This window comes from Nyctibius grandis, chromosome 9, assembly GCF_013368605.1.
Source record: "Nyctibius grandis isolate bNycGra1 chromosome 9, bNycGra1.pri, whole genome shotgun sequence".
Taxonomy (NCBI): domain Eukaryota; kingdom Metazoa; phylum Chordata; class Aves; order Nyctibiiformes; family Nyctibiidae; genus Nyctibius; species Nyctibius grandis.
The window spans coordinates 8,305,070-8,317,210 of NC_090666.1; the positions used below are offsets into that span (position 1 = coordinate 8,305,070).

The following is a 12,141-nucleotide window of genomic DNA, read 5'->3' on the forward strand; positions in this document are numbered from 1 at the left end:
TTCTCTTACCAGAGAGGCAGCAGAGGCAGGTCTTTTAAGTGTCAGGTGGGATAGTTGGAAGGCTTTCGCTTGGTATTTTCTTTCTCCTGTGCTCAAAAGTTGGATCTATAAGCCAAGTTTAATATTTCTAAAGCTGATGGAGGAAGTGGTGGAGATGGGAGGTGGTATTTGATGCTCAGTGAAACAGAACTAGTTTGACAAGAGTTCTTCTGGCCTTTTTAAAAGAGTTAAGATAATATGTATTTGATTTGAATATTACGAATTGATTGAGAGCTGGGAACTGAGTTTTACTTGATGCAGATAATCCAAAACAGGAAGAGGTGCTTTAGCTATGCTGACCAGGGTCAGAAGCTGTGTATAAAAAAAGGAGAAGACAGCTTAGGAGAGTTACACTCAGGTGGACTCTTACCTTTGTTATGATGTAAAGCCTTTATCTTTGTTATGGTGTAAAACCTGGCAGTCTCATTTACTACAGTCTGTATTTCAGATTGGCAAGTGGCTCTTGCTCCCAAATGGGATCAAACCTCAAAAAAACCCAAACAAAACCAAACCACAAAACAAAAGCAGCAGCCTGCCAGGATTGTATATCCTGTACATCGGTACTTCCCGCTGTCTAGACACACCATAAGAAGCAAGAATGATCCCTGACTTTCTCTATCAATTTCACTTTGTACAGAGTTTTTTTATAGAGAACTGAAAGAGCTAAACATCAAAGCCATGATAGCAAGACAGCCTGTCTCTACTGAAGTACTGTTGATTGCATGTATTTATTTTGGGCTATTCTACATGACGTGATACTTCTTATAATCGTGTTGTTGCTTTACTGTTACTGGCAAATGAAATCAACTCTGTTTGTGTTTAGATCCAAATCCTGATGTGAAATGAGTACAGACTTCCACAAACTCCTTTTTGACATTTCTGAGGCTTTAGTCACAGATGAACTTGAGGCTCTGAAGTTCCTCAGCCTGGAGCACATTCCCATGAGGCAGCTGGAAGCAATTCAGGAGCCCAAGGCCTTCTTCAAAGCGCTACAGGAGAAGGACATGATCGAGGTGGGGAGCCTGTCCTTCCTGAAGGAGCTGCTTTACCAGATCAATCGGATGGACCTCCTGGCTGCCCACCTGGGCTCCAGCCGAGAGGAGATGGAGAGAGAACTTCAGATCCCAGGCAGAGCAAAGGTGTCAGCCTACAGGTAAGCACAGAAGTAGTAAACCTTTACATGCAAAATGTACAGCAGTTCTGTTGTGTACTGTCTTGTTTTCTGTCTGCACTGTTGTCTTATGAATATCCCAGCATGATTATATGTAGCATGACTACCTGCCACTGTGAGTTTTACATTTTGCAGTTCAAATGTATAATTGTGGTGTTTACTTCTCATTACTTTCTTAAGCCGACTTTCTCTATTCTTTATTGCCAGGCAACTGCTATATGAAATTGCAGAGGACTTGACTCCAGAAGATGTCAAGAGTGTGAAGTTCCTGCTCCAAACACAAATACCAAAGAACAAGCTCCAGGATAATGCTGTATGCAAAGTGATCTTGATAAGTGTCTTGCAAGGCTAGTTCAGAGTCTGCTAGTTCTTGTAAGAAGGGAGGAAAGAGAAAGCAGTCTGCTCTCACTAAAATCTGTTGTTAAATGAATTGTGATGTTAGCTGATAGCTGATGTGTGAAAGAATGGACCCTTTTTTTTCTCATTGTATCTTTTCTCTGCCTTTTTTTTGCTCTCCTGTTCCTATTTTCCCACTCTTGCAAAATCCATCATGTTCTTCCTTTCATCTTTGCTTGGCATTTCTAAGACATTTGTACCTGTGCTGTATCTAGCAAGAGTGATGTTTGCTGGAGGAAAACCAATGTTTTGGAGACAGAAAATCGAGTTCTAATGTGAGTTCAACCACAAAGTTTTGTGTGTCATTGAGTACATTTTCTTCTTTATTGCATTTTCTTCTTTATTTGGGGTAACAGCATTTTGTTAACTCTCCCACAAAAGTATTGGGAGGTTTGATGAGCCAGTTTAATAAATAACAAACAGTGTTATAAAAATGCTTGGTATTATTAAGAAGCTTCCTTAGAAGTCCTTTTGTACTGTAGCACCTATAGGAAAATTAGCAGATTTACCTCCAACTTGGTGGACTATTGAGCTTTAAAAAGCAAAATTAGCCCTGAACACCTTTTCTGTAATAGAAAATGTAAAATGGCACAGCTAAATGACTTAACAGCACTTCATCTGAACATAGAGGCCCAACAGGATGCCATGTTGTTATCCATATCAGTGCTTTGCACTGCTGAAATGAAGCAGGATAACCTAGCCATAGGCAATTTCTAATGATCCTGTCTTAACCTTAGTGATGTGTTTCTTCAGTTGTGTTGCATCCTGACCTTGTTTTAGTGAGGTTTGGAGGAAAAAGAAATTGGTCTTTAGCTGTTCAGTCTCTGGGAATGAGGAGGATGACTTTTGCTCTGTCCAGAAGTGCCTGATACTGCAGTTATTGAAGGTCGCTGTATGAATTTGGGTTATGTGATTTTGTTTTACCAGTCAATGTTGAAGGTCTTACTGGAAATGGAAAGAAATGGGATAATTAAAGAAGATGACCTGGCAACGCTGAAAGATATATTAAAGGGATTTAGAGCTGATGTAAAGAAAAAAATAGATACCTATGAAGAAAAGAAAAAAGGTAAATTATTTAATCTGCTGTTTAAGAGTAGAGCTGGGTTTTTTGTGATTTTTGTGGCTCCATCCTTTGCAGCTTAGGAGTCCAGAGATAAGAGAGAGACCTCACAGTATCCTAGGAAAGGCAGAGCGGCTCTTGGTACCTGTGGTTTCTGAAGTTTTCTGCTACTTTATTATCCCATCATACCTTCTTGTATCTGTCCTTGAAATACGTTCTGTGCCTTGTAAATGGCCTGCTTCTCCCTCCTCTTTGCCTTAAATGCAGTCTTTCTCTTCAGGAAAGAATGCAGTGCTGGTTTTGGACCAGGATAGCTTTTCAGTCACTGAAAGAGACTGGAGGTGACAGTTGCCTTGGGGAAACTTGTATTGGAAGATTGTCAGCATTACTTTCTGTTAGCCAGGCTGTTTGCTTTTAGTCAAAGGAAGAGTCCCTGGAGACCAGGTACTTGGCTAAAGTGTAACCATTAGCTTTCTGTACCAGATGTGAAATTTCAAGGACTTCAGTATATCTGGGCTGTTGCAGCTGAGGTGGTGACTTGTGACACCACAGCTGGGCCTTACTCTTTGGGAAGCAGGATGTGTAAACCAACAACAACTGAGACCTATTAAATTTTTCACCAGCACCTCCTTTTGGATGGCTCAGGACATGTGTTTCCTTAGACACATCTATATAGCCCATGCAGTTCCCTGCAGAGATACCAACTATTTTCCCCAGCATGTCTTTGTGCCTCTGATCTGTGCTTGTGTCTCGAAAAGAGCAGAAGAAAATAGCCAAGAGTGGCTAGTGTAAGCAAGCCCTGTGTCAGACAAATGGCTTCTTAGTAGTAGTGTTACTGTTTTATCCCCCTTGGTAAATAGAAAAATTTCATTTAAACACATCTATGTAACTTGTAGAAGGGGTACTGTGATTTATTTCTGTGTGTAGAGTCATGGGTTTGATGATTTCCTCACTTACTTCAGGCAGTTGTATTCAAAGAAGTGTTTTGTTGCTTTGAGGACATCCTCCATTATGCTGGTATTCTGCATTCCTGATGTGTCCACCCAAACAAACAGTAAAGTTCTCTGGAGAAGAGATGATTGCCTCAGAAATAAATTACCTAGCTGTAGTGTACCACTGTACAAAAATGGGTCTCCTTTTTCACTTATGTGTCCCATAGTGGAGATGCTAGTGAATGGCTTGCCTGGGCTGACTACTCACCTTCAGCCTTTTATTATCTGGATCTTGCTACTGGTAAAAGAGCAGAGAGGAAATGGAGCACAGCTCTGCACAGCTTCACTAACCAGCAGTCTGTGTAACTGGAACCTTGCTTGGCCCAGCTCTACAAAATGATGGTGTCTCAGTGATGTAGAAACCACCTTCCACCTCCTTGCACTGTTTTTTTGAGTTTTGAAATATACACAGTGGAAGATCTATCTTTTTTGTCCTAAAATGTTGTGTTTATCTCCTTCCTCTTAGAAAATGATTCTAAGGAAAAACTTCCCTATCCAGTGTCTGTGTCTGTGCATCCAGCTAGACAAGGAGCAGAGTGGGAGATGCCACACCTGGTGAGAAATACCTCAAGATTACCTTTAAAGTATTTATCCAACTCCTGGGACGGAGGAGCATAAATTCTTAAGACTAAGCAGGTGGAAGAGCTGAAAGGGAAGGGTTCTGGCTTTATATGTAGGCCTTGGAACAATTCCTGTTTTCAAAACAAGACCAAGCCTTGTTCCTTTCTGAGGACCTGGCTGTCAGCAACCTTTTAGGCAAGAAATGAAGGAGTGGCTGTTGTGCGAAGAAAACCAATCTTAACAATAATGGAGACTGGCACATTAAAGTCCTGGTCAGGCTACTCCTGGAGAGATGGGAAGGGAAGAACAGAATCTGCTACCTCGCTAGAAACCCACAAGGACTCTCAGAGGGAGTGATAGGGTGCAGAAACTTTTCCTCTGCACGTGCAAATTTGTTTTTCTGGAGACTCACTTTCTCCCATGACAAAATCATATCCTAACCACACAGGGAGAGGAGGGAGACAGCAGATTCCTATCCCCTGTAGCTACCTTGTATTCTTAGGCTTTTCCTTTCTTGTATCTTGGCCCTCATGATTTTTTTGTGCTTGGACATGAAGGACCAACAATCTATGTATAGCTTGTTTCTCTTTTGGATGCTTGGCACTGCTTTCTTACCTTAATTTTTTGTTTCTACAGCCTGTGGAATCATATAAGATGAAAAATAAACCCCATGGTTACTGTGTGATTCTTAATAACTACATTTTTAAAAATCCGTATGAAGCCAGAGAAGGAACAGTGAAAGATGGAGGTAAGTACTTTTTAAATCCAATTACTGGTTTGGTTTTTTTTGTCTGATAATTCTCTGAAAGAATTATCTTTCCTGTGAAGAAGAATCGTGTCCACTGAGCTCCTTTGCCTCCAGAGTAACTGGAATGACAGTCGCTGTAGAATTGGAAATACACCACTTCCAACAGCTTAGCTGATGGCTTAAAGAAGGAACTGCTTTCTGTTCTAGGTAAAAAACATCGTCTTAATTGGTCATATGTACCAAATAGTGAAGGAGGGATTACTATTGCATCTTTTCACTTTTTGTTTGTTTTTAATTCTTAGCTATCATGGAGTAATATTTTTCAAGTCCTTAAATTCTATTTAATGTGCAAATAAATGTTACTTCTTTATAGTTTTCCTTAAAGCCTGTCTTCCAGCAAGAGTCATTTTTAAGATAAACAAAAGTTTATCTTAAAAAGGTAAAATCTGTTTCATGAAAGCACACATCATTGATATTTTAACTCTATCCAGCCTGTCTACAGGCTCCTTGCTTCCCAGTGACTTTCTCACCGCCCACAATTAAGTCAACATTTTGGTGAGACCTCTGCATAACATTTATCAGCAGGTTACCCTGCCTCCTTTCTTGCTGCATTGATTATTCTCACAGAATGAGGGAGCTACTTCATTTAGGAGTGGTGAAATTTTGTCGTTCTACAGCGGTACCTCTTCTTTAGCTTGCTAAGTGGTGTTCTTAAGCATCTGAGATTCCTGTGGAATGCACAGTTAAAGCTTGCTTTAACACAGTAAGCTTCACTAATTTATACTGATGAATCAGATAACCTGTTTTTGTTTTAGATAGCATGATGCTTAACTCAATTGTGTTTGAATAAAATAAAATTAGGCATTTGGGTTTTTTAATGAGATTTGGCCTGTGAGTTTATTGGTGGGATCTGAACACTTCTGCTCATACCTGTTCTACCACACAGAGTCTGATCTTTCAGTATCTTCCTTGTCACTGTTTATGTTTAACAAGTGCCTTCTGACTTTTTTTTCCCAGAGGCTGTGAAGAGGGTCTTCAAGTGGCTTCAGTTTGAGACAGTTGAACACATGGATCTAGAAGCAAAGCAAATGTATGCGAAAGTTAAAGAATACAGCAAAAAAGATCATAGTAACATGGACTGTTTTGTTTGCTTCATTTTTTCCCATGGTGAAAAAGACAAAATAAAAGGTGTTGATCATGAGTTTGTAAATATTAAAGATATACTCTCCTGCTTCAGTGGATCTAATTGTCCTTCTCTTGCTGGCAAACCCAAGCTGTTTTTCATCCAGGCTTGCCAAGGCTCTGGAGGTCATCCAGCTGTCACAGTAAAAGAAGACTTTTCTGGCCATCTTGAGACAGATGCTACCCCTCTGACTTCCATCCCTGATCAGGCTGATATTCTGGTTGGCATGGCTACAGTGGAAGACTATGAGTGCTACCGCTGTACAAAGACTGGCAGTGTTTATGTTCAATGCCTCTGTGACAAGATGGAGTTGCTTTGCCCACTGTAAGTACTATTTTTAATCCATGTGCATTTGGGGTATTGCAGACATACACACTTAAGCATGCTGTGCTGAAACGACAGAGTTTTGCATTTGTGCTATATAATGCTTTTCACCTGCAGGACAGCGCAGAACAGTAATTATTCTGGAATTCGGCGTTGTTATTCTTCTACAGATGAACCAAAGTAGAAGTGACTTCCCCTAGTTTGCCTGTGACAGAACCAGGGTTGTAATGCTGGAACATTATGTTATAAACAAGTGTGTGTGTGTATGTGTGTTCATGTTTTTTAACATTTTTTGACTGATAAATGATTTTTCTTCCAGTGACACCTGATCAGAGGCAAACTTGTTGAGTGATTACACAGCAAAAAAAAATCAGTGTTCTTTAGTCATAATTTTCATTGTTGCCTTCCTCCCATCCCCATCATAAACTTGATTTAGAAAACAGAATCTCTCTTCAGATATCATTTTCTCATGTCCAGAAGAGAGCTTGGAAAATGCATAAGTTTGGTTCTGTGTCCTGGTTTGGCCCAAACCAGGCCAATTAGTCTTAGAGAAACCAAGGTCACTGCTAAATTCCTCACTGCTTATGAGTGAAGAGCCGAAGGGGGCTCGCACCTGCAGGGAGGAGCAGACAGGGCAGGTGACCCAAGATTGACCAACGAGGTATTCCATCCCATACATGTCATTCTCACTTTCCTATTTATCACTAACCCACTGCCTCCTGGAGGTGGGGCCCAGGAGGGAGGGGCCCTCCTGTCTCCCACTGATTGGTACCAGCTTTGCCAATTTTCCAGTTAAAAGCCTGCAGGTGTGATGGCAGGGGGAACTATTGCATTTTGCCCTCTGCCCGTGCTGGGTGGAGCTACTGCATTTTCCCCTCTGTCTGTGCTGGGGGGAGGTACTGCCTTTTCCCCTCTGCCTGTACTGGGGGGAGCAACTCTGCCTGAGGAGGATTTCCAAGCTCTCACTCTTGGTTTTGTATATATTTGTATATATTTGTATATATTTGATTATTTCTATTATTATTGTTATTATACTCTTTTTCATTATTATAGTTTATTAAAACTGTTTTAACTTTCCAACCCATAAGTCTCTCTCCCTTTTCCCTTTCTCTTTCCCTTGGGGGGGGGAGAGGGTTAACAGAGAGCATCTGCCACCTGGTTAATAGCCAGCCCAGCTTTAAACTGTGACATTCTGTTTCATCTTAGTGTGCTCTTCTGACTATAACCAAAGTAGGGGACTGCATTTGCTGGTAAAGCGAAGCGACACGGAGGTTGCTTTTATTCCCCCAAACACACTGAATTCTGTAGTTACACAATGGAGTGTGCAATTTCAGTGACAGGCAGGGCGAGGGGAAGATACTAGCCTACCCTGAGATACCACTTCATTGGAGTAAGCACGGATCAGCTTCTTGGCCTAGCTGCAAGTACCATGTATTTCAATGTAACTTTTCTTCATTTTTGTTCAAGCCACAAGGATCTCATAACCATCCTGACAGAAGTGAACAAGGAAGTGGGAAGAAGAGAATTAAATGGATGGAAGCAGATGCCAAAGATAACATCAACCCTACGGAAGCAATTGATCTTCCAAATTCCACAGTGTCAGTCAACTGAAAAGTAAAAAAATAAGAATACACTCAGTTAGGAATCACATCTGGAATGGTCTTCCGTAAGGAAGAGAATTTGCAAGAGAAATTATCTGGGTCTGTGTAATTAGCCACAGTCCTTCAAGGGGCCATGGGACCTAAATTTTCCGATTCTCATGTTTAATCAGTCTCCTGGCACCTGGATCTTTAGCAGTCTGGTAAGGCCATGGAGGAGTACAGATCTGGCTCTCTGTCCTGCAGAAGCAGCAGAGTCTGTTCAGTCTGGGTTTCAAGTGAGGAAGCACTTCCAAGTAGTATGATTTTTACAAGTTATTGGAAATGCCAGCGGAAGTCCCATTACTGTCCAAGTTGTTATAAGTCCCTGAAATCTGAAGAAAAAAACAGATAGATTCAGAATGCTAGGTCCCTTCCCAGGGAGCATGTGTAAGATTGTAACTGATTCACCCAGAAGTGAATCATTGGCTGTCTCTGGAAGCTGTATAATTTTTCATGGAAAATAACATCCATGTCCAGAAGGACCAAAAAAAATATGATTATGATAATTCAAGTTTCATTCTTTTGCTCCAAATATTTGGTTTGCTTTATGTTGTTAATTTACTTGGCTAAACAGCACTGCTGTTTAGGTTTTTTTAATAGTAAGACTTCTAATTGTGTTTTTTCTCAGAGCTCTTAGGGGACAGCTTGTTTTGAATAGCTGTCAGCTGCTGGAAGGAAGGTCTCACTCCATTAGATACACTACTGTGAGATGCCTTCTCCTCCTGGCAACTGACTCTAGCTCCTGTGGACTCTTGTTTCTGTTGTAATAAATACTGTTGGTTTTCACATCACCTTTGTTTGTGGTGTGTTTCTCTTTCAGATGAGCTGACTGAGGGACAGTCAGCATGACGAACACTTCAGCAGCAGAAGTTATTTTGCTTTTGTTGAGTATTCAATGGCAGCCACCTCGAGGGGTTGCATGTCGCTATCTCTTCATTAGCAGCTGGAGAGATGGTAGGAAACAATAGGTTTAAGTTCAGAACTCCCATGATGATGGCAGCTGATGCCAGTGAGACTGTTCTTACCTTGCATCCTCAGGAATGTCTAGGTGGTATGTGGGAGCTGTATGGGATTCTAATATTCCTTTTGAGTTTATAACAAGATAAAGGATGGATTTGAGACACACTGTAACTTCTGGGGTTTTTTGTTTGTATTTTTTGGAAATTTTGTCTAGCCATAAAGCAGGACTTCTTTATTCAATCATGCTTGTGTTCTTGAAGCAAAACTTTTTTTTTCTAATTCCACACAATGTGTTGGCAGTTGCATTTTGCTCCCCTTACCCTTTTTCACCTTCCAACTAAAAGGGAGAATGCCCTGTTCACACAGGTTTCATAAATAATAAATAGACGTTACAAGCACTATGTAAATGAGAGTGCTGTTTGTGGCAAAAGTTACCAGAGAGGTGTTACTGGGTATGATACAGTTCTGTGGCTGACATTTGGTTAACCATTTAGGAAATGTGGCAACAATTTATTTACATTTTTATAATGTTTTCATAAATGAGACCCTGATAGGAAGTTAGTCATTAGATTTGTGAATGTTGTTTTATGATAAGGAAATATAGCTTAAATGAAATAACTGCTTCCTCTGGGAGAAACTTGCTGGAAGGTGGCCGTTGCTCCAGTAGTGAATTTGTGAATCTACAGCATTTCTGTTTTTTCATATTTCTCTCTGTCAGAGTTCAATACTCTAAGACCAGGTTCTTTCAGATGTTCCACATGAGGAGGAATTGGATATCAAATTTACTTATTTTTTATATTTGGCGCTACGTGGGATTTTGATTTAGTAGAGTGACAAGCAACATACTGAAATCACAACACAAGCATAATTTAGCAATTGCAATATACAGTTGAATCACAGTGCAAATGTGATTCTCGTTACCTGTCTCTGTATGCTCAGCATCATGACATGGGGCATCCCTAGTCACGATGGAACATGTGGGTTGAAGCCAGCTCAAGCCTATTGCTCTTTTCAAAGTTTAAATGTTTTATCAATTGTCCAGTTTTTGTACTTTTATGTTGGGTTGAGCCACGTTTTCACACTCCCCATGCTGGTCTGGCTAGCTCAGGAAGACATTCTTTGTTAATTGTCTTGGGGAACCTGGTGATTCACAGGTGCAGCTCTCTTCTGTAAAACTGAGGTTACCCTCCAGTCTCCCTGATGTTGAGGTAAATTGAGCTTGCTTTACCACATGTTATTCCCAGAGATCATTGGTTTTTTGCCCTTCTCTTCTGAGCTGTCCTCCACCGGTGGGGGTGTGGGGGTGTGTGTGTGCTGGTCAGTCACACCCTGTCATTAAATTGGTATGGTATTGTTCTACCTTTTATAATCAGGCCACCTCCATAGCTAACATTATTGCCTGCTGATGAAGACCTACTAGAAGGGAGAGGAAACTTCGCCAAAATCCTCTGAAGGACTGCAGGAAGTAGCTGTACTGTGAATTTATATGTGGCTCATGCAGTGATCGAGGAAGGAGAAAACACACTTTCAGTTTCATGGTTCCGAGCAAAGCACGCTCACACGCGCCTGCGGCAGGGTGGCTGATATGTTCTTGCGCAGAACTGAGAGGTAAGGAGGAAGTCGGATCTGCAATTTTCTGACTCTTGTTTTTCCTCTGTAGCACAACTTGGAGGATGGTGAGGGGCAACTGCTCTTCCTCTCTGAAGGCCCTCAGCTATAGTTACTTTGCCTGTCCTCTGTTTTCTTCAACTCCTAGCTGAGAGGCCAGATGCTATAGCAAAACAATCCTGGCACTCAGTTCGGTGTTTTGTTTTCAGCCAACAGAAGCGCTACCACCAGAAGGTGGAGTCAGAAGGTTGGTAGGAAGGCAAAGGTGGTGAGTTGAAGTCCTGCAGGCTTAAGATGAAAGCAGGCAAGATCAGAGTGACGCTGTTGGAAAAGGGCAATGCTTAGAAGAGTTGGGGAGGGCTGTTAGCTGCAGAGGTGGAAATAATATTATTCAGTGGCATGAATCCCTGCCCATGCATTTGCATCTTGCTACCTATTCGTTCAGTTTAACATCAGTTTCCCAGAGAGCTGTTTACACCCAGCTTCTGTGGGAAGTTGGTCATTCTCTCCACCATAATGGTTTTAGGGTGACTTGCTAATGTGCTGCTCTTGGGATGGGTTAGTGGTACATGTGAGGAGCCTGCCTGTGTTCAGATTGCTACCAGCTGTCTCGTTGCACAGGCTGCTGTATGTGTTTTCCCACCACCTATATAAGGGTTCACGCTTAGTTCTCAAAGTGGTGTGAAATTCTGGTACTGCGGAGTTTTGATTAGTTGAACTGTTGGCTATGTTTGTGGCCTGTAAGATCTGCTGCAGGAAATCTTGAAGCCCAGGGAGAAGTGGAAACAAAATAACACACCATTTAGGAGATTAAGCTGTGCAGCAGGGAGTCCAGAGCTAGATTTTTCTCGGGAGACGTTGCGTGTTCAGCCCTTGCTAGTTACCCTTTTTATTCTGACCCTTAACTAACATGAGCACATTCTCTCTGAAATTATTCAGATCTGCCTCTTTTCAACTAGAGATGTGTCAAATTATGAACAGAGAATGGCATGTTTAATCTGCAACGAATTCTGTGCAATGAGCTAAAAAATATGGTTGAGACCTTTGGGAATTCCCAGATACTCATTTCCTTGTGTCCTTTCTGTAATTGTGCCTTTGCTTGTCACTGTATTTGTTCTGTTATTGACAGCCACAGGAATTCCCCAGGCCTCGAACGTGGCTGGCTCTTGGGGGTGGCAACTGTCATACATTCCTAGCTAGGTGGAACGTTTTTCTGGACATGTCTTCTGAGCTTGGTCTAGGTCTTTTACATTAGTTTTATATTTGTGTAGCCACTTTGTGTTTAGGCCTGATTTGTCCAGGCGTACCAGTGCAAAGGGAAGGATCCATACCTCCTTCAGGCTATTTACTAGGAAGAGCTTGTTTTAACATGACTTGAGGGCATGTTAGCTGACGGCTGTTAAAAAGTGTCTTGCCATGTTCAGATTACTTCCACCCGTGACCCAATTTGCCACACATG

The 12,141-nt window shown here is 41.5% G+C and overlaps 1 protein-coding gene across 4 annotated transcripts in view; it reads left to right on the forward strand.

Annotated features, from left to right (window-relative positions):
• Positions 1 to 10,528, forward strand: part of LOC137667478 (caspase-8-like) — a 15,222-nt gene extending 4,694 nt beyond the window's left edge. For 2 of the 4 annotated variants that reach the window (XM_068408247.1, XM_068408248.1), the window contains 7 exons: positions 863 to 1,192; positions 1,418 to 1,523; positions 2,534 to 2,672; positions 4,125 to 4,213; positions 4,856 to 4,967; positions 5,985 to 6,474; positions 7,942 to 8,905. In XM_068408247.1, the coding sequence (XP_068264348.1) occupies positions 882 to 1,192; positions 1,418 to 1,523; positions 2,534 to 2,672; positions 4,125 to 4,213; positions 4,856 to 4,967; positions 5,985 to 6,474; positions 7,942 to 8,092 (1,398 nt within the window). In that variant the 5' untranslated portion in view covers positions 863 to 881 and the 3' untranslated portion in view covers positions 8,093 to 8,905. Of the gene's footprint in view, positions 1 to 862; positions 1,193 to 1,417; positions 1,524 to 2,533; positions 2,673 to 4,124; positions 4,214 to 4,855; positions 4,968 to 5,984; positions 6,475 to 6,591; positions 6,967 to 7,941; positions 8,906 to 10,447 lie in introns of those variants that run through there. The other 2 variants (XM_068408249.1, XM_068408250.1) reach the window with 2 other exon arrangements.
• Positions 10,529 to 12,141: the final 1,613 nt, after the last annotated feature.